The sequence below is a fragment of the Pollicipes pollicipes genome, unplaced genomic scaffold (genome assembly GCF_011947565.3).
Source record: "Pollicipes pollicipes isolate AB1234 unplaced genomic scaffold, Ppol_2.1 Scaffold_4219;HRSCAF=4965_pilon_pilon_pilon, whole genome shotgun sequence".
Classification (NCBI taxonomy): domain Eukaryota; kingdom Metazoa; phylum Arthropoda; class Thecostraca; order Pollicipedomorpha; family Pollicipedidae; genus Pollicipes; species Pollicipes pollicipes.
The window spans coordinates 31205815-31226881 of record NW_023596448.1 but is presented as its reverse complement, the minus strand read 5'-3'; the positions used below and the strand labels follow the sequence as shown (position 1 = coordinate 31226881).

Here is a 21067-nt window from a genome sequence, read left to right as displayed (position 1 = left end):
TGCACCACGCGCCATCTCACGTGTTACTCAATCGCCATGTCAGCGTTGCTCAGATTGGCCCGCCGCAGCGCTGTGACTACCAGGTGATCGTTATACATTCCTCGCTCCTAAATCACGCCCGTCACAGACCCGTCGAAAAGGCCAGCGCGAATGGCACGCGATCGGGCGGGCAGCCAGGTGGCTGGCGCCGTGCCACGGTCACGGGCTCGGGGGCGCAGGCGGCCGACGTGGGCCGGCCTTCAGATGGCCCAGGCAGTCCGTGCGACCCGAGCGCCCGCCGGCGGTGGCGTGCGGACCGCCGCTGCACGCCGCTGGTGGGCGAGCGCGACTGGAGATGGGATTTGGAACTAGCGCAACGGCCGTGGAATCGCAGAGTTGAGTTGTTCCTGTGAACAACGGTGGGGTGCGGAGGTGCGGTGGTCACCTGCCATGGTTGCCAGACGGTCGTGAGGTGGTTGTCGGAAGGGTGACGTCACGACGCCGACACGCCGCCTCGTCGACGACCGTTTATTAGACAAACCTGCAATTAAGGAACATCGGCGGCACGGTAACACAACCGGGGAAAACCTGAGAAAACGTGAGTCTTGCTAGTAACAAATTGCACAACTGGCGGCCCGAGACTAGACCGGAGGCTGGCTACGCAGATTCAAACACGGCGTGAAACGCGACACACAGTTCCGCTTGGGAGTCGTTGTGGCCGCGAACAGGCCGAAAGGGGCAACAACGCATGCTGGGACCTATTCGGAAATACGCACGCGAGAACGTGCGTCCGTTACAGTCCTTGGCGCGCCTAAGGTCTACTAAGGGTCGCCAGTTTGTAAACATTGCGAAGACGCAACCCGTCAAGTAAATGTCATTTTCCCCACTGCAGGGAGTGAAAACTTAGCTGCCAGTACGCCAATCAAGTAACTACAAACATATTATGCAAAACGAGTCATGGTAGTGCCCCATGATGAGGGCTCCGAAAGCATTGCGAGTACAACGTCCCTGACAACAAAAGCGTTACGGGTTGGACATTAACGTCAGCAGTTCTACATTTCCTGCACATTGAACAATAATAGCTCTGGCAATACGTGTCGAGCCGGCAGGCAAAATAGGTCAGGAACGGCACTAGGAACTACGAGCAATTGGCAAGGATCACATCACCACAAGCCGGGCGTAATGCCACTGGCTCCGTCCCGCACAGACAAGCTACAGCCACAACAAGCCGAATCGGCCGGATTCCACTAGAACATTCCCAGGGGCGCGTCCGGGGATCCCCCACCCCCCTCCGACGCCACCCTCCGCACAACCACAAGTCGTCTTCGAATCGCATCACGGGGAGCAAAACCCGGCTCCCGCACCGCAGCCCCCAACAGCAGCAGCGCCGACAACCGGTACGTGCACCCGACTTTGCCTGGGCTCTGCCACCGGCTCTACACGCCGCACCCGGACGTCAGCTAACAACGACTACGGACAACCGGTTCTGCCGGCCGCCGGCGTCACGCGCCGCGCCTAGGCGTACATGACGCGCATGGTGTTGGTGAAGCCGGCGCCCGCCTGCCAGCCGGTGATGACGACCACCGGGTCGCCCTCCGCCACCAGGTGGTGCGCCTTGCCGAAGTCGACGGCGTACTGCACGCGCTGCTCGACGTCCTGCAGCCAGTCGGCCACGCGCTCGGCCGTGTGCACCAGCGGGAAGATGCCGCGGTACAGGTGGCACTGGCGCGCCACCTGCGGGAACCGCGTCACCGCGAAGATCGGGCACTGGGGCCGGAACCTGCCGGCCGACGGCGCCGCGGTCAGCCGCCTCCCCCATCATGACGTCACGGTAATGGTACACTGCCATATAGCCGCGTACAAATATCACTTTCATGCCTCATCGCATGCACATACATCGCACGCAGCATGCGAAGTGATGCTGGTAAATTGACGGCGTCCCAAACTGACGCCACTAACGTCATCACTAACTGAAGCCGTGGAAGTTCCCTCGTGGAAGCTCCCGTGGCGCGGATTGGATCCCAATGTTTAGCATCCGGATCCAACCCAACGATCACCCTGAAGTAGTGACAACAACGGACACCAGGAGGGCGACCAATGACGGCATGAAACGAAAGATGCCAAACAATTGGTCACGAGCCAGAGGCCGTGACAATGACTACTTGAAGCGAGAAACCCCATTTGATTCACAAACAGCCCAGCGGGACTTTTTATTACGAGCATTTACGGGACTTTTGGTTCATAAACAGCCAAACGCGACTTTTTTGGCACAGTGAAGCATTTTAGCAAGATTATTAGCTGTTACGTGACAACAAATTCAACGGCATTACACATGGCTACTGGGCGATAGCATGTTTTTGATACTTTATGCTAATATCTGCCCACATCTTTCTCCGTATGTTGAGTAGGTTTAAATTTTTCAGCAAGCCAGAAGTTTTTCTCGGTTTTGCAGCATTCTGGCCATTCGTTCCCTTTCAGTTGAGTACTGGCCTTCGCAGCACGCATTACCGCCATACTTGTATGACGCAATACACGCATTGCACTACACATTTCTTGCCAATTTCTATCCCCTTTCTACCCGGTTACACGCCGATCACGCTGGACGAAACTTCCTACCCCAGGGTACACTGCACCAAAGGCGACGTCCCAATAAGGTAAAGCCGGTTTGGCACCTTATCGAGCAAGAGGTGCGAACCACAGGCGAGCGTGTTGCTTGTCATGCGTGAAAGTCGACAGTGTTCCATTTAAATGTTTTAGAACATTTACAATCACACCTGAGGGCAACATTACGCTGTCCAAGCCACCTCCTCCCCGTGCTGCAATCCGCTTATGTTCCATCACCCGTCCATACGTACAAAATATACGGAAGGTCCCTATCGCAAGAAGGGCGCATGCCAGGACCTCCTCCCAATACATACAACAATACAAGGACAAGTAAGACCTCTCCCCAAGCAACTTCCCCCTCCCCCCCCCCCCAAGCAACCCTTTCCTCCCAAGTGACCCTTTCCTCCTTTCCTCCCTCCTCAAGTAAAAAGCACGGCAAAACTCGCTCCCAAAGCCGAAGCGGCAAGCGCCCGCCGGCACTTACTTGGACAGCATGTGCGCCGACTTGCCCGTGGTGGTGAGCACGACGATAGCCGCCGCATGCATCTTCAGCGAGGCGCCGACGGCCGCCAGCGCCACCGACGTGACGCGGTCGGACACGTCCACCCGGCCTGACATGTCCGTGTAGAAGCTGTTGTGCCAGACGGTGGCCTCCGCCTCGCGGCAGACGCGGCTCATCATGGAGACGCACTGCAGCGGGAAGTCGCCCTTGGCCGTCTCGCCCGAGAGCATGACGCAGTCGCTGCCGTCCAGCACGGCGTTGGCCACGTCGGAGACCTCGGCGCGCGTGGGGCGCGGCTTCTTCACCATCGACTCCAGCATCTGCGTGGCGCAGATGACCGGCTTGCCGGCGATGTTGCAGCGCGTGATGAGCGCCTTCTGCGCGACGAACACCTTCTCGGCGGGTATTTCGATGCCCATGTCGCCGCGCGCGACCATCACGCCGTCGGACGCCGCGATGATCTCGTTCATGTTACGGATGCCCTGGTGGTTCTCGATCTTGGAGATGATCTTGATGTCGCGACCCTTCTCGCCGAGTACGTCGCGGATCTCACGCACGCCGGCCGCGTTGCGGATGAACGAGGCGAACACCATGTCGACGCCCTGCTCGACGCCCAGCAGCAGATCGCCGCGGTCCTTCTCCGACACGGCCGGCAGGTCAACCGGCGTGCCCGGCAGGTTGATGCCCTTCTTCGAGCCCAGCATGCCGCCGTTCTCGATCTCGCAGATGACGAAGTCGGCGCCGATCTCGCGCGCCACCAGCGAGATCAACCCGTCGTCGACGAACACCCTGCTGCCCGGCTGCAGCACCTTCGTGATGTTGACGTAGTCGACGTACAGCACGTCCTTGCTGCACTTGTCGGCATTCGCCTTGTCGGTGGTCAGCTTGATCGTCTCGCCGGTGACCAGCTCCACCTCGGCCGACGCACCGCCCTCCAGCAGCCCGGTCCTGATCTCCGGGCCCTTCGTGTCGAGCGCGATCCCGATGGGCACCGGGCGGCCCGCCTTCTGGCTGCACACCTCACACGCGCGCCGCACGTTCGCCATCGTCTCGGCGTGGTACTCGTGCGTGCCGTGCGAGAAGTTCATGCGCGCGATGTTCATGCCGGTCTCCATCAGCTGGACCAGCTTCTCCACCGACCGCGTGACCGGCCCGATGGTGCAGATGATGCCCGTCTTGCGCACCATGCCCGGCTCCGAGTCGATGTCGAGCGCGGCCGTGTGCTCGAGCAGGCTGTGCGCACGCGCCGCCTTCGCCTGCATGCCCGGCACCGACGACATGGCAGCGATGGCGAGGGGCTCGGCTCTGCGGGCGGTGGCGGCATGGCTAGCGTGGCAAGGTTTCCCATGGTTAGGAAACATTTTGTAGGGTACAAATGATGTAGCTGAGGACAATAATATTTTCCACCACAGATATCAGAATATTGTGAGGCAATTTCCACATGTAAGTGCTTGACCTAGGGTCACAAAAATGTGCGTCTTGATAAGAATTGACTCATGGACTGTGCTAATGAAATTTGAGTCATCCATCTATAAGCTGAATTTTTCACTTGTATCACATGCTGTGTCAAATTTAAAAAGCTCCTCATCCCAATGTGTGTCATTAAGCATCATTCAAATGGATTATTCCCAGCAGATACTATTTGCTTAGAGCTTACATTTGCATGCTGGCTGTTGCCAATTCCCCAATCAGATGTTTCTGCTTAGTTATATATCCCTGGGTGCTGTCAAATATCCATAGTGCAGAGTGCTAGCCACACACAGAAGTAAGATCAAATGACAGGACAAACATGGCTCATGATAAGTAGCATTTTCCTTCCCTGACTGGTGCAGATATAAATGTTTTCCACAGAGTTTTTTCTGATCACAGCATCCTTTAAAATTTTAGCAAAATCACCTTCTTGCCAGCTTCATCCCATAGGCATCAGACTGAACCCACAACATTGTTTAACATGTGATTTAGATTACCTGCCTAGTTTGACTAGCATAAACCATTCCAGATATCTGCTGCAATGCCAACACTGCCCTTGGCTGGTTCTGTGAACCAGAATGTCTAAAAATTGAGATTGACTTTGCCTCTGAAAATTAGCTATGTGACATAATGTGTGCACATATGCTGTGCTACAGAAAAAGAAAACAAAGTAGAATTAAGGTAACCTTAACCCAGCCCAGAGAAAGCACTCACTGTGCCTGAAACCTACAATACATGGGTAAGTTAACCCTGTGCTCTAAGCATTAAACTCAGGTCATGCAAACAAACTAATTTTTCATTTTTGGGGAAGATGTTTTTGGTGGATGTTTTCCTGAAATTCCTTTCATAACAACATTCCTTGCAAAAAGTGGCTATTTCTGAGATCGGTAGTGAAGGTGTACCAAACTCTGAGCACTTGGATTTGCAGCATACATGCCATAATATTGTTCCCACAACGTCGTTGCCACGCTGGATATGCCCGGCATAACGTGTACGTTTTGTAGTCCGCCTTCCTACCGGCTTGCCAGAAGTTTCGGCGACCTGCAGGCTGGGCAATGAAAACATTATATACACACGTTGCTCCCTACCAAGAAAAAATACAAGGTACGCACCTGACGAGGGACGAGAAAGCAGAACCACACCCCGCACTCCAAATCGTGCGGGAACAAAAGTCTGTCCACCACGCGCCTACGCCACCCACATTAGATGGGTCGAGAAGGATCGAACGGGAAGATGTGTAGCGATAAGGTTTGTTTCATATCAAGAGCGCCATAAACGTAAAATAAAATCTGGAACGAGAAAAATTATTAATATTTTAGTCTTTGTTTAAGAATCAGATATTTGACTCATGTACGACAAATTTCTTTCGAATTCTTAGCGAAGTAATTCATCCTGGTATTTAGTAGAATTTAAGCGGCTTACTTTGAGAGTTTGATAATATAAGTATGGCAAGTATGGCCAGGGGCACTCAAGCAGGATGCCCGCCCCCCCCCCCCCACTTTAATGGACCCTGCTGGTGGGGTATTGTGGGTCACCTCACTCAGGGTCCCAGGGGTTCTACGGGGTCTGACAGGAGTGACAGCAACACAGCGACCTCAGTCACTGGGGATGGATCCATGGATCCGCACACTCAAGCTCAGGCTGATGCTGGTTCCTCCAGTCCACAATGACTGCATAATGCTCGTCAGCGCAGGGGTAGGCAAGATCTGGAGATATTGTACACCAACGCAGACCAGTTCCTCAGTACAAGGTGTGATTTATGTATGCTTATTTCTGACCATAAGCCAGATATCATGCTGTTGATTGAGGCCCTTCCCAAAGCCCAGAAGTTTCCTATTGCGCCATCTCTCCTATCAATTCCCGGGTACACCCTGTACACTAGAGGCATATGTGTCTGTGTCCAACTTACTAAATGCAGCTGAGCGCTCATTTGGGTCATGTCCTCTGGAGCAAGTTTGGCTGAAGATGGCCTTGAGTGAGAAGGGTGCCCTGTTACCTGGCTGCATATACAGAAGTTCATCAGGCAACATCCAAGACAGTGTGGGTCAACTGGAAGACCGTCAGAGAGCGTGCAGAGACCAGTTTTCTGACTTCATGGTTTTAGGTGACTTTAACTTGCTTCAGGTTGACTGGGCAACAGAGCAGTCGTCAGCTCCAGAGAGTCACCCAACCCACTCACTGATAGACACCATTCAGGGCTGTTTCTTGTTCCAGCATGTCCAGCAGCCAACACACTACCGGGTTGGTGAAGTTCCTAGTGTTTTTTACCTCATTTTCACAACTGAAGAGGGCATGGGGAGCCAAATCAAATACCTGCCTGGGCTAGGTAACAGTGACCATGTGGTAGTCAGGTACACTGTGGTCTGCTACTCTGGGCTACAAACTCCTCGTCCCAGCCAGCTGACACACACAAATTATGAGTACCTGGCTGACACCCCCAGGCCAGTGGACTGGTCCCTGATGAAGAGCCTCAGCCTCGAAGATGCTTACAATTTCTTCAAGGAAAGAATCGTTAGGGCCAGTGAGGTTTGCTCTGTCAGGAGAAGGACTAAACCTTAGAAGAACTTATACATGAACCCAAGGGCCATGCAGCTAAAGAAGACTAAGGAAAGACTATGGCGAACGTACACGCGGACTCAGGATGTTCTGGACCATGCCAGGGTTGTGCGTTGTCGCAATAACCTTCGGAAGTTGACCAGAAACCTTCGGAAAGAGTATGAGATTAAATTAGTAGCAGACCTCAAAAGAGACCTGTGATGTGATGAACGGAGGCGTGTTATGTATGTATAGCACAGTACATGTTGTGCGGCCCAGAACGGGGTCAGCGGCCGTCGCGGAGCCGGCGCCAGCCCGTCCCCGCTGAAACCTGACGCCGGGGAGGCGACGGGCGGGGGGACGCCCGGCGCGGCGGCGCAATGCCACGCCCGGGGACGGTGGCGAGAGAGCTGGGGCGGGGCGGTGCGCTGTGAATATCGAGCGGTGGGGACATTTTCATTCTTGTGTTGGCGAGCCGAGACGGGAGAGGCAGTGGGTGGAGAAACAGCGATTGTGTGAAGAGGCGTAATTGTGTGTGCAAAGAGTGAATACGAACATTTGAACATCGAACGGTGTTTACTACGGCAAAGGGAGACAAGAGCTGAGACTGGCTAGTGGACATTTCTAGCCTCTATACTTCAAGACCCCAAGGCCTTTTGAAGGTACGCCAACTCTAGACTACGCACGAGATGCAGGGTAGAAGACCTTCTTGACGATGATGGAGTGTTGACCAGCAGTAGCGAAGGGAAGGCCAATGTCCTCTGTAAATTATTCGCTAGTGTTTTCACGGACGAAGGGACTAGCGTCATGCCTGTGTTACCGTTTAACTTTACTGGACCGTTACTGGATGATGAAGCCATCTCTACCCAGGCAGTGGCAAAGAAATTGGCCACTCTGAAGACCTCGAGCGCCCCTGGGCCAGACGATGTCCATCCAAGGCTTCTTCGCGAGTCCGCAGATGCCCTGGCGGCACCCCTCAGCATGCTTTTCCGAAAATCTTTGGCAATCGGAAGGCTCCCTCTGGAGTGGAAGCTTGGCGAGGTAGCCCCGATCTTCAAGAAGGGTAACCGACAATATCTAGCGACCTACCGCCCAGTGCGCCTTACTGTCATTCCCTCCAAGATACTCGAAACTTTCGTCCGTGATGCCCTACTTAATCACTTCTCGGAGTCTGGACTTCTTCATGCAGCCCAGCATGGGTTTCTCTCTAAGCCTTTGATGCTGTTCCCCATAACCGTCTGCTCTCCAAGCGTCATGCTTACGGTGTGAGGTAATTTTCTACGCCAGATCAGAGTTTTTCTTACTCACCGGATGCGTAGCGTAGAAAATTACCTCTCACACCATAAGCATGAAGCTTGGAGAGCAGATGGTTATGGGGGAACAGAATCAAAGGCTTTGCTGAAGTCCAGGTACGCCACGTCCACCGGCTCTCCATCCTCTACCGCAACGTTCCAATCCTAGATCAGGGCTTTTCTTACTCACCGGATACAGGGAGTGCGGGTCCAGGGCTCGAAGTCGGACTGGACCGACGTCGCCAGCAGCATCCTGCAAGGGTCAGTACTTGGACCAACGCTGTTCATTATTTTCGTGAACGATCTACCAGAACAAGTACGAAGCGTGGTCAAGATGTTTGCGGATGACACCAAGGTCTACTGTCGTGTCCCGAGGCCCCTGACTGACTCACCTCTGCAGGTTGACCTCGACGCCCTGGCCAAGTGGTCAAAGGAGTGGCCGTTCCCCTTTAGTGCAGCAAAGTGCAAAATAATGCACATCGGGAACTACAACCCGAGGCTGACGTACTTCTTGGACGGCGCCGAAATCGCGGCCGAGTCCACCGAGAAGGACCTCGGGATCTTCGTGGATTACCGGCTCCATTTCCACGTGCAGACGGCGGAAGCGATCTCCAAAACCAGATGCTGGCGGTCGTGAGGCGGTCTTTTGCCAGTATCGATGCTCGCACGTTGCCATTGCTTTTTTAGATCTTAGTGCGTCCGTACTTAGAGTATGGAAACGTTATCTGGGGCCCATTCGGCAAACTGGACCAGAAGCGGCTGGAACGGGTTCAGCGACGAGCTACCCGGCTTGTCTATGAAGTGAGGCGCCAGCCATACCCTGAGAGGCTCAGACTCCTTCAGTTGCTCTCGCTGTACTATGGTCGTCGTAGGGGAGACATGGTAAAAGTGTACCAGCTGCTGCACGGAGGTATGTCGCTGTCGGAAGAGGAGCTCCTGACAAGGCACGACTCGGAGGTGTCGAGAGGACACCAATGGAAGCTCAGAAAACCTCGAGCTAGGACTCTCGTCCGTCGTAACTCATTCAGCACGCGGGTTGCCAACGACTGGAGTGCCCTTCCACACCCGGTCGTGTCGTCGACCTCACTTGAACAGTTCAAGTCTAGGCTTGATACGCACCGCGCTGACGTCATGTACGACGTCCCACACTGAATCTTCCCATGATTTGACTGTCTGGTTACCGGACCGGGAGCTACCGGACCGGGAGCCTGGCGAGACCGGGGCCCACAGGCCCAGTGGCCTTTTACCATTCCCGACCGCCATAAGGTAAGGTAAGGTAAGTAATTGGCATTGACAAGTATCTGATATTGTATGACGTATAACTCGAAGACTTTTTATGTGTTTAAGTCATGTGTTTTACATTTATCGTGTTTTTTGGCATACGCTTATTGCATATATATTTTTATTCGCTCACTAACGCGATGTATTTTTTAATGTAGTTCGTATTTTACCACCATGCATTCTGTAAGACTGGAAGCCGGTTGTACTGGGTGCAGTTTGTCACAAATTTATCCTGCACCTGAACCTAGGTCAAGAGAGCTTATCGTAAATACCGTCAGAAGTGGCCTTTAATTTTGGAATTGTCAAGGTGTTCAGCACATTTGGAAATGACAAATTGAGTGAATGTTCAGTTGAGAGCCAAGTAGGTAGTAAGCTTATCTGCAACTATGATATTTGGATGCACCACATATTGGTATAACTATCTGTATACTGTGTTTTATGCAGAGTATATATATATATATATATATATATATATATATATAGATATATAGATATATATATATATGTAGTATATATGTGTAGTATAGTAATGGTGTGTTGCCTCAGCATAACATTTCATGAAGGTATGTGCAAAAGTGACAATTAAAAGGTTTGCACAGGACCAACTTGGAAACTCCTAAAACACATCATAAAATCCAGGGTAATGTAGAAGTTTTTCTGCCTTTCCAATATGAAATTTGCCTGATATTTGCAACTATGGCCTCCCATCCACCACCCTGATCTGTGCTGTAGCTCTGTCACCTGGGAGAAAGATTACAAGTTCCCATGTCACATTTACTGCTAGCAGCAGTTTGGTAGCATGCCATGCACTATGGCAAGTCAACCATTTAGACACCCTGGAGGTTGTGATTGGTTGATTTTTTAAATGGATGTTTATGAGTAGAATTGAGGTGGTGATGATGCTGTTGTATAATATGGGAGTACATTCCAACTCTCATTTAGCCAAGTGGCAAATGAAATTGAACCTATATATGTACCAAAATGGAATAAATTCTTAGCTGCATTTAATTCTGCTAGTGTAAGCATGACCTGACATGTTGGTTGGGAAAACAAAGACATGAAGGTACTTTAAGTCATTACTTACTGTAGTATATTCTATGTTAGCAGCATACTGACAATTTCTGAAGTTAGAAAGATAATCCTCCTCCAACAACTCTCATCTATGTCAACTTTGCCAGATGGTGTTGACAGTGCTGCTGTGCACACTCCTGGTGGTCAGTACCACTGCCACTGAGCCAGAACTGCGGCCCAACATAGTGGTCCTGATCGCCGACGACCTGGGCATTGGCGACATCAGTTGCTATGGCAACGACTCCTTCCGGACGACGCACCTGGACCGGCTGGCGTCGCAGGGGGCGTTGCTGACGCACCACCTAGTGGGCGCCACCGTCTGCACGCCGAGCCGCACTGCGCTGCTCACGGGCCGCTACCCAGTCCGTTCGGGCATGCAGGAGGCGCGCCATGGGCCGGTGGTGGTCAGAAACGTGCCGGGCCGTGCCGGCCTGCCAGCGGACGAGGTGACTTTTGCTCGCGCTCTGCGGGACGCCGGCTACCGCACGCAGTTCGTGGGCAAGTGGCACCAGGGCTGGTCGTGCGAGCGTTGGGAAGACCAGTGTCACGGCCCGCGCGGTCACGGCTTCGACTCATTCTTCGGCCTGCCGTTCTCGCTGATGGAGGAGGGAGAGGACGGTCCTGTATCGCAGAGGAGAGACGAACCGCTCCTGCGCCACGTGCTGCCGGAGCTGATGCTGGCCGACCCGCAGCCGCCGCTGCGGCCCGGCGACTGCCACCGCGCGGCGGCCGAGCTGGCCTGGCGACTGTGGCTCGACACTATCAACCAGACCGACTTCCGTGGCGGCTCGACGCCGCGTGCGAACTGGTGGGGTCACACGATGGCGGTCGAGAAGTTCCTCAACTACCAGCTGGTGCGCGACTCAACGGTGGTGGACTGGCCGTACCAGCTGGCCGGCCTCACTCAGCGGCTGGTGGCCGAGTCGGAGCGGTTCGTGGCGTCGGCGGCGCGCGACGGCGAGCCGTTCCTGCTCGTGCACTCGTTCCTGCACCCGCACACGCCGCTGTTTACGGCGCCCGAGTTCCGCGGCGTGTCGGGCCACTCGCGCTACGCCGACAACGTGCTGGAGATGGACTGGGCGGTGGGGCAGCTGCTGGCCGCGTTAGACGCGGCCGGCGTCGCCGACAACACCCTCGTCCACTTCCTGTCCGACCACGGCGGCCAGCTGGAGCTGGTCGGGCCGGACGGACAGCGCGAGGGCGGCCACAACGGCGTGTTCCGCGGCGGCAAGGCGCAGGGGGGCGCCGAGGGCGGCTTGCGCGTGCCTGCGCTCTTCCGCTGGCCGGGCCGCATCGCCGCCGGCAGTCGCGTCGAGGTGCCGACCAGCGCGCTGGACCTGCTGCCCACGCTGCTGGAGGCGGCGGGGACGAGTCTGCCGCCGCGGCCGCTGGACGGGCGCAGCCTGCTGCCGCTGCTGCGCGGCCTCAGCAGTGCGTCGCCGCACCGGTTTCTGGCGCACTACTGCGGCAGTGACGTGCACGCGGTGCGGTTCACCCCGGCCGACGGTGGCGCCGTCTACAAGCTCCACCTGGCCGTGGCCAACTACCCGGATCCGGCGGTGGAGCACTGCGGCCGGGCGGACGGCCTCTGCGCGTGCTACGGCGACGACGTGCGCAGGCTGGACCCGCCGCGGCTGTTCGACGTGCAGGCGGACCCGGCGGAGCGTCGCGAGATCCCGTCAGAGGTGAGGCGGGTCGGAGGCTCGCGCCGTGCTGAAGGCGGCTGGCTTTCTTGTGGTTGAGAGTTTGGTACGGAATTGCAATAATTATGAGATCAGTTTCAAGTTTTTCTTGCTAGCTGGTGTCGAGTGACCTCTATGAAACCAAGGAGGTGTAATTTAAGTAATTAATGTGCTATGGATGTAATTGACTGTGATGGTGGTGTTGGACATTTGTGTGGGGTTTTTAATTGGAAAAACCATTTTGGTGGTGATTTGGTGCTGTTCACAGCTCAGCTTTTTTGAGACCTAGGTCTCTCCAGGTTTTGCGCTACACGTCCACGAACCTATGCAGACTTCTTCGTGCAGACTATTTCAAGCTCACCAAGGCATCCAGGATGCCATAAAGGCGTCCTTCAAGTCCTGTCATTCCATGGACTGTGCGGCGATCAAGGACAGGACGAAAGAATTGTCGATTCGTTCATATCTGACGTTTGTTAGCACGATTTCTTGATGTAACCGTCATCGTCAATTGGCTCTCAATCAGTGTTGTGAAATGTATGATGACGCAATCAAGCAATGACATACTGAGATACATATTTGCTAGATAGAGAGTAGTGTTGTGTATAGCGATGCTTTCCTCTTGAAAGTGTGCCAATAGTTAGAAGTGAGCCTATTTCGTCATCTCTGATGTTTGCTTCAATGTCTGCAGATGTGGAACACTCCCTTTAAGTGACGACTAGGAGGCCTTCCAGCTGTGTGTTCATTGTGTTACAGGTTCCCTATGCCATGTAAATTGCACCGACGTTGTCAAGTGCCTACCCTTCCTAAAAAGTTGTCCCCGAATATCATAGCACCGTGCGTCGCCTCCTCCACAGCACGCCACCTACCGGGAGGTGGTTCCCCTGATGCTGGCGGCGCTGGAGGAGCACCGGCAGCAGGTGCCGGTGGCGCCCTCTCAGATGGACCAGTTCGAGCTGGTCGTCCCGCGGGCTGAGCTACTGCCGTGGGGGCAGCTGCACAAGTTCCGCGGGGCAGACTTCGACATGCACGGTCTGCACAAATGGTGGGAGAACGGCGGCAGCTGCGGCGCGGTCCCCGGCCAGTGCGAGGAGTACGGCAGGTAGCCGCTAGGTGGCCGGAGTTCGGGGACCGTGGAGCGCACCAAAGCCGCTAATAACGGCTTTCGTGGCGTTCTTCCGAGGCAATGTCACGAACAATGTGGTGATCGTAGACGCTGATGGCTGAAATATGTCCGTAGTCGTGTGTCCAGACAACGCGGTGAAATTAGCATGCGAAGTGTGCGGCCATAGTCGGCAAATTTCATGGAGCGAAGTAAAATCGTGCAGTATATATGCGTACTTGTGAAATGTTACATGAGAAGTGATAGCAAACGCTGCGTTAGGCTGCAGCGTGTTCTACGGATTTTAATGGAACTTCGAAGAAATATGGTGATGGTGACGCATGGTAACACTGTGTTCGTTTTTATAGCGCCGTATCGCCCGGTAAGGCGGGCATTTAGGCTGTGTGCTGTGAACACTTATACATTCTTTGCTTTGGTAGAGATCAGGTTTGGAATGTCCACTTCAGCGGCAGCATTGGGACTCAGGCATTTCCACAAGCAGGTCGTGGCCAGGTCCGTCACCATTGCGCGTACTTCGATGTATCCTGCTCTCGAGCTGGATGAAGCCCGGCTTCCGTTTGATAGGGGGCTGTTTTCTTGCAAACTTGCATTGGTTTTGACAAGTTTGAAGTCTTTCTGTGGTTGAATTTGTGGAATTTCTGAAGGTTTTGTGGTTTTTGTGACTATCATTGAAATGGCATGCGTCATTGATTTCTGTATGCGTATTCAGCGTGCGAATATCGTACCGCTAGTTGACTTATGCTCAAAGTGCGTGATTGATGTCGATGTTGCTTGGGTAGAGGTAGTAGCATCAATCAGGATCACGTTAGATCGCTGCTGTTCAATACTGGGGCGACTTTATGTGCTCTAACACTAGACGCATAAATATACAGGGTACGGAGGCAGCAGCCAATGCTATCTGGTGGTCGTCTGTCGTCTGATAATATCCTTCGGAACGCTAAGTCCTATTGCTATAACGTGGGTATGATGAATCATGTGCCAGTGCTTTACAAGCCTGGCAACCGTTCCTCCACGCAGTGAAACGCTCCGTCGCTAGCATCGCGTTCGTTTCCGTGGCCTGGAGGCCGCCAGACCGTGGGGATCTGCGGGCGTGCCATGGCCGGGCCGGTGGCGCGGCGGGGCTGTGGCTCGACCGGGCGGCCGGCGCCCCACCGTCGGCTCTGCCTCGGCTACGCTCCCGGCGTCCCCGGCCGGGTCGTGCTGCGGTGCTCAGTGCGGGGCCGCCGGTGGCACGCGCTCGTCGGGGGACCGGGTCCGGCGCCGGTATCGGCCGGCCGGAGAGCGATAGTCGCTGGCCGTCTGACCTGTGTAACTGGGCCAGCCGCCACGTTACACGTTACATGTATTTCTGGCCAGCCGCTAGAAATCACACGCCGTTGTGTGTATGTTACATATACCATTGTAGTGATTGCGCCACCCGAGCAGACTGCTGCGTGTAAGTGACTAGGAAACACCAGAAGAAATTTGCGTTGCCTGGTTATCGGCGGCCTGCAAAGCTTATGGACTGTCCAAAGCGTGATTAATTGGGCGCCTTGTTCGGGCTATAAAACCGGTTACTTGGCTAAAGGCCCACTAATCCTGCGGTATCGTTACTTATCATGTGTGGCCCCCGCACGATTTTTGCATGTACTCAATGCGCGCGCGGGATGAATCGTTCTGCCATGATTTCTTAAGTAGGATTGAAGTTGTTCGATAGTAACATAGGTCACTGTGTCCTTTTTCGACAACCATTTAGCCTGCATTCCGTATTTCAGACGCGTACGTGTCGTCAATGGGATTGGGCAGCATAAAACCTTCACCAATCGATGTGCCATAGTCGATATCCTTTTTTACGGAATATGGTGGCCTAGAATCAGGTCGAAGATCATCAAATGTATCAAAAACCGGAAGAATAGGGTCGTTAACAACGCCATGCTTCGAGCGTATTGCACCGATCAGCATCAAAACTTCACCAGTTGATACGCCATGGCCGGTAGCCTCACATGTTTGGAAAAACCTGACTTTGGTCTGGCCAAAGGTCCCCAAAAATATCCTACGCCACCAAAAGTGTCGCTCCATGGCGCGCCGATTGCTAAAGATCTTGTGCCGATCAGTTCCAAAGGCTGGGCGCATGGGGACTTCAGACTGTTTACAGGTGGTTTCGGCCATTTTGGTGACCTTTGACCTGACCCAAGGTCGCCATGTCTCAGGAAGGACAGGATGTCGACTACGGCGCATCGATTGGTGAGGGTTCCATACTGACCAGTCTCATAAGCGTGGAGCTTGGGGTTGTTTGGAGCCAACTTTGTTGGTTTTGGGCGTTTTGGTGACTTTTGACCTGATCCAAGCTCACCATATTCTGGAGGGGATAGGTTAATGACCAAGTGGTATCGAATGATGAATATGTCGTGTCGATTGGCGCCACAGGCTCGGGGTGTGGGGCTGCCAGGAGGTTTGGTCGTTTGATTCCTCCCCATGTCACGCCGAAATGCCCACACACGTCACATGCACACACACGCGCACGCACGCACACGCGCACTCAAAATGATGAAACCATACCCGGTACAATCAGTGAATATACAAATTAAGGCCGTACGGCAGGCAGGGTTCATTGCAGTCGGGATGCATAGCGGAATGAACAATATGCATGAATGGTAGCGCCTGACGCATAGCTTATGAGAGACACATTGGTTGTGGCCATGAACTGGCCATTGAAGGACATTCAGCAACTGAAGTGTGAGGAAAGTGATGGGGGAGGGGGGGGGGAGGTACCGCACACTTGCTAATGAGAGCGAATGTCGGCTTTATGGGCGGTAGCGCTCATCTCCACCTCACTTGGCCTCCGCTTTTACTACCCCCGGCACCACCTACGGCAGAGTATTTTGGGGTTTCGTGTTGTCATGACACATGGGCGATCATACATACAATTCGTTGGGCAACATCTTTTCGTTCATCAATCAACCTCCCCTACCCCTTGGTCACAGCACAGTCGCTAAACGCTTGGGCGAAACGGGGAATCGTGGTAATACCCCGCATACCAAGGTCCCCGGCTTCGGGCTATCATTGAAAATCTATCGCCTCGGCCAGATCAATGAACTTCGTTACTACGCCTTGCACTTTACTTTTATTCAAAAAAAAGCTTTCCATTCACATTAGCAGTGCTGGGTTGGCGCTTCATAATCAAATTACAATGCAAGGTCCTCAGGTGTTACAACTAGCTCTCCTGCCACGCCGTCGGAATGCACTTCGAGGCGGATGTGTTCGCCATCAACACACAAGCATAGCGACAACGTGTTGTAAACGCGCGATTCCGGTCTCTACAAACCGTACCGGACATGACGTGTCAAGAGGTCACCAGGTTATGGTGCGCATAGTGTCCATGGTGCCTAAGCCATGCCTGGCCGGTGGGCCGGCAGCGTGGTCGTGACGTCACGTATGCACTCGGCCGGCCCGCAGCAGTCGCAGCCCGTCCCCCACTGTGACTGCGCCCGTCTCTGCCGAAGTCCAAACGCCGGCGGCGGGGGAGTTGCGCGCCGAATCAGCGACCTTACGATCTCGCGACAAAAGTGACGCGAGAGCGGAGATGTGATAGCCATTGCCAGGCGGTCGAGCTGCGACTCTCGCCCAGTCTCTGTCGGCGCGCCACTCCTCGGCGACCGTGGCGACGCCAGGCGGCGGCCGCCGGCATTGCTAGTGTTGGGGCTCGGCTCACCAGAGGGCGTTAGCGTCCGTTCGGCCCGCGATTCGGCCATGATCTGGGACTGCATTTCCGGCGGGGCGCTCCTGACCATGCCGTGCCTGAGCAGGACGGAACGTGCGCGCACGGGGGAGCCGGTTCCTATCAGGACCTGCTCCAGCCCCGGCGACGGAGCCAGCCGCTCGGAGTCGCACGCAGAGCCGGTCCATGGCGTTGTTCGGCGTCCGCCCCCTCCCCGCTCGCCCGCCGGCCGCCGCCCGCCGTCCGCCGCCCGGCCCCTCACGGCCCTCGCCGCTGGCCACAGCTGGGGATCGAGCCGCCGCGCGGATGGTCGCGGGCACCACCGGCAGCACTGCCGCCAGCGTCTGAATGCTGACGCCGGTCAGGCGGCTGGCCCGGGAGGCGGCTCTCGAGCCACCGCTCCCGCCATTCGAGCCGCCGGCCCCACCCTTCGAGCCGCTTTCCTCCTTGTGCTGCACGCGCGGGCTCGGCTTGACGCGGTTCTTGTGCAGCACATCGGCTAAAAAACGGCAGCGGCGCGGCGAGTCTGTGGGGGCGGGCTTGGCGCGCTCGCTGGCCAGTCCGCGAATGTACTCGTACGTGGTCATGCCGCGCGCCATGATGTACACGTGGAAGAGCAGGAGGTGCAGCAGCAGCACGCCGCAGAGCAGCGAGAGCAGCGTCAGCACGCCCGTCGCCCCGATGAACACCGCTGGATCGGCCGGCAGCCAGAGCATGGTGAGCCCGGGCGGGCACGCGACCTCCCCCGTTGCCGTGGCATTCGGACTCGGGCACGCCCCGCACGCGCCCAGCCGGACCGGTGCCACGTACAGCAGCGCCATCTCGGCGACGGCCAGCGCGAGCAGGAAGAACGACAGCACCACCGCGCTCGCCACGCACGCCAGAAACCAGCCGTAATTGCGCCGGCCGACGCAGTGATTGAGCCACTTGCAGTGGTGATCGAAGCGGTCAACGCACTTGTTGCACACGGAGCAGTGCTTGGTACGCTGCGAGGCGATGCTGATGTTGCACAGGTGGCAGCGGCCGTTCTCGATGACGTGCGCGTGCCGGTTGCGGTCGAACTCGGGCACGGGCACGCGCTGGCACTGGGCGCGCAGGTCTGCGTCAGCCGGGTCCAGGAGCATAGCAACAGCATGCGTCACCACGTGAACGAGCAGCACGAACGCGGCGAGCGCGCAGACCGGCAGCCGCAGCGGCGGACAAAGCGCCGGCAGCAGCACGCCGACCAGGTACAGCACGCTGATGAGCAGCAGCACCCAGGCAGCCAGTTGCTGCGCGTGGAGCGGCGGCTGCAAGCCATGCACACGCCGCCACTTGCGGTACTCGGGCGCCAGCTCCTGCCCGGGCGGCGGCCGGCACGGACACCGCCCCGGCGCCGCCATGGACGGGCGGCGGCCGCGCCGGTCGGGGGCTGACGTACGCTCAGTTGTCCTCCCGGTGGTCGCTGGGGTGTCGATCCTCACTTGGTCGGTGGTTGCCTCTTGGTTGCCGTCGGTCGCTCGGATACCGGTGGTCACGCGGTCACCGACGTCGTTCGGTCAGCGATGCTTGCTCGGTCACCGACGTTACTCGACCGATGGCGCTCACTCTACTACCGATGTCACTCGACCAGTGACGATCGAACGGTCACCGACGGTCACTCGGTCACCGATGGTCGCCCGGCGCGGTCATCCCTCCCCGCCCCACCGGACAGCACTGTCGATGCTCAAGATATGGTGGTGGCCCTGATTGCTTTCTGGATGGCCGGTCGATGCTGCTGGGATATTAGGAAGCTCGTCTCCAGTTCCGCCCTCTGATCTTGGTGGCCGCGGCAAGCTCTAATCATGGCCGGCAATAGGGTATTGGTTGGGCTTTCAGGTGCATATCTCCTGGCGGCTCTGACTGCTGTGGCTTTCCCAGCCTCTACCACCTCGATCGCACAGTGGGCACGGGTAGAGGAGGTATTTGTACCGTCTAGGTCACGATGCGTGGTGTGCTTTGATGACAGCCTTCATGTTTTCAGGAATATCTTTCGAACAATCTAGCTTTACCTAGGCAAGTAGTTCTCGACGTTTGCCACAATTACCTGCGGTGATGTGTTGGCATGAACATTACCACGTGCAAATAATTTAGCGGTCTTCCCATAATTTAGATTTCCTCATTGCGTTTGCTGGGAATTGGAATTAAAGAGGCGCATGAAAGATACCGGCAAGCACGTGCATTTATATTTCATAGAAGAGTTTGCCACTTCTCACATGATCACAGCAAGGTAGAAAGAAGATAAAACGGTTCCAGTGATAATTGGTCGCGCTAATGCAAACCAAATATGCGACTTCCACGAGTGCCAGAAACTGGCATGGGTCAAAAACTGAGCCGTGCGTATATTTAACCACGTTCTGAGCTGCAGACGAATGCACTGCTTATAGGTCAACTCAGCTATAATTTGCTTTTGACGGTGATATTTTATACATTTGCATACGCTGGCCACTGAAGCAACATCATCCAGCAAAAATTACACCAATAAAATGTCTGCATACCACATAGATAGGCTTGCGGGGACACGAGGAACTCAGTGCGTTATTTGTTTTGTGTTACAATCAGCATGACTTCCGTGTCAATTAAGACGCAAAAAGGCATATCAAGCACACAATAATGTGCGAGTGTGCGCAGGCTTATACTGAACGTTGTTCGGCAGCAGCTTAACACAAACACAACAAGATAACAATACGCAATCTATGATAATATGGTTCTTCCAATTAGAGTTTCGCACAGTCTGGCGAGTGTGATGTCAACCATGATCACGTCATGTTTGTTCGCGGCTTCTGCAGACGTTGCTTGCTTGTGAGGACCTTCTTGGAACCCTTGATGATTCGAAGGACGACGTCAAGTGGCGGTAACGTCACCAGACTGATGGTGGCCGTGGCGAATAGGCCTAATACCCCTGGTCGTAATCTGTCGGGAGAACGTAGCCGTTACCGACACCCTGCCACTATCCGTCCAGTCATCCACCATCGTGGTTCAAGCGGCATGTGTCGGACATTTAAAAATTAACGTGTACAACGACACATTGGCAGGCACACGGATCTATGCAACGGCGCTTGCCACTTGTTTTTGCGTCCGTCTGTGGCACGTTTTTTAATCTCATCCAACTGTAATATTTTTTCTTCTTTTTCTTGCCTTCCACGTCTACTGAATCATTTACGGACGCTCGACGCGTTCGCCATGTTCGCGATCACTACCAGTGCGTCCGTCTGACCAGGGACCTCGTCTGTCGGGCCAGGGATCTGGTCCGTCTGACCAGGGACCTGGTCTGTCTGTCCAGGGACCTCGTCCGTCTGTCTAGGGACCTTGTCCGTCTGATCAGGGACCTCGTCCGTCTGCCCAAAGACCTCGTCCGCTTGCCCAGGGACCTCGCCAGCCCATCTCCTCGATCGGCGCGGCGCCACCGGCGGCGGCCGGCCGGCGCGAGCTGCGCACCTTTTGGATGCTTGATCCTATCCTTCAGGTCCCGGGTCTGGTCGTTCAGCCGGTCGATGGTTCTCTTCAGGTCGATGGTGTCCTGCTCCCGCTGAAAGCAGAGCAGACGTGTACCACAGCTCCATACCGCAATAAATCCAAGCAAGGGGCTTCTCATTATTGCGCGGCACGGCGCAATTTACAGAACGTAGTGGGTATGGCGTGCCGCAGGAGCTGTTGAGGCAAGTATAAAAACATTCATCGAATCCAATCGTGCCACAAGGAATACGTACGCCCATATCGGGCATACCCGGGCCATGACTGCTCAAACGCAGCTTGGCAACGGAAGCACGTCAGCTCCGAAATAGCCAACACCAGCTGGCCACCATCGCTTAGGCC

At 55.2% G+C, this 21067-nt stretch overlaps 3 protein-coding genes across 3 annotated transcripts; 1 reads left to right on the top strand and 2 right to left on the bottom strand.

Moving 5' to 3' along the window:
• Positions 1-493: 493 nt before the first annotated feature.
• LOC119096102 (pyruvate kinase-like) lies at positions 494-5768 on the bottom strand. Its single transcript, XM_037218959.1, has 3 exons — positions 5668-5768; positions 3068-4390; positions 494-1759 (listed from the first exon to the last, which is right to left on the bottom strand). Exons 2-3 carry the CDS (start codon positions 4363-4365, stop codon positions 1495-1497), a joined length of 1563 nt encoding a protein of 520 aa, XP_037074854.1. The 5' UTR covers positions 4366-4390; positions 5668-5768; the 3' UTR covers positions 494-1494.
• Positions 5769-9590: 3822 nt separating this feature from the next.
• LOC119095178 (arylsulfatase L) lies at positions 9591-13519 on the top strand. Its single transcript, XM_037218054.1, has 5 exons — positions 9591-9648; positions 10842-11627; positions 11697-12016; positions 12206-12419; positions 13331-13519. Exons 2-5 carry the CDS (start codon positions 10842-10844, stop codon positions 13517-13519), a joined length of 1509 nt encoding a protein of 502 aa, XP_037073949.1. The 5' UTR covers positions 9591-9648.
• Positions 13520-16901: 3382 nt separating this feature from the next.
• LOC119095176 (palmitoyltransferase ZDHHC11-like) lies at positions 16902-19227 on the bottom strand. The gene is made up of 4 exons (XM_037218053.1): positions 19210-19227; positions 18021-18570; positions 17661-17732; positions 16902-16912 (listed from the first exon to the last, which is right to left on the bottom strand). Exons 1-4 carry the CDS (start codon positions 19225-19227, stop codon positions 16902-16904), a joined length of 651 nt encoding a protein of 216 aa, XP_037073948.1.
• Positions 19228-21067: the final 1840 nt, after the last annotated feature.

Coding starts and splice junctions, on each gene's coding strand:
- LOC119096102 (XM_037218959.1), bottom strand. CDS start 4,365: ATGTCGTCGGTGCCGGGCATGCAGGCGAAGGCGGCGCGTGCGCACAGC. Junction 1,760..3,067: donor TCGGCGCACATGCTGTCCAA/GTAAGTGCCGGC, acceptor GTCGGCCGGCAG/GTTCCGGCCCCAGTGCCCGA.
- LOC119095178 (XM_037218054.1), top strand. CDS start 10,842: ATGGTGTTGACAGTGCTGCTGTGCACACTCCTGGTGGTCAGTACCACT. Junction 12,017..12,205: donor GTGCCTGCGCTCTTCCGCTG/GCCGGGCCGCAT, acceptor CTACTGCGGCAG/TGACGTGCACGCGGTGCGGT. Junction 12,420..13,330: donor GTCGCGAGATCCCGTCAGAG/GTGAGGCGGGTC, acceptor GAGCACCGGCAG/CAGGTGCCGGTGGCGCCCTC.
- LOC119095176 (XM_037218053.1), bottom strand. Junction 17,733..18,020: donor CGTGGCACCGGTCCGGCTGG/GCGCGTGCGGGG, acceptor GCCGTTTTTTAG/CCGATGTGCTGCACAAGAAC.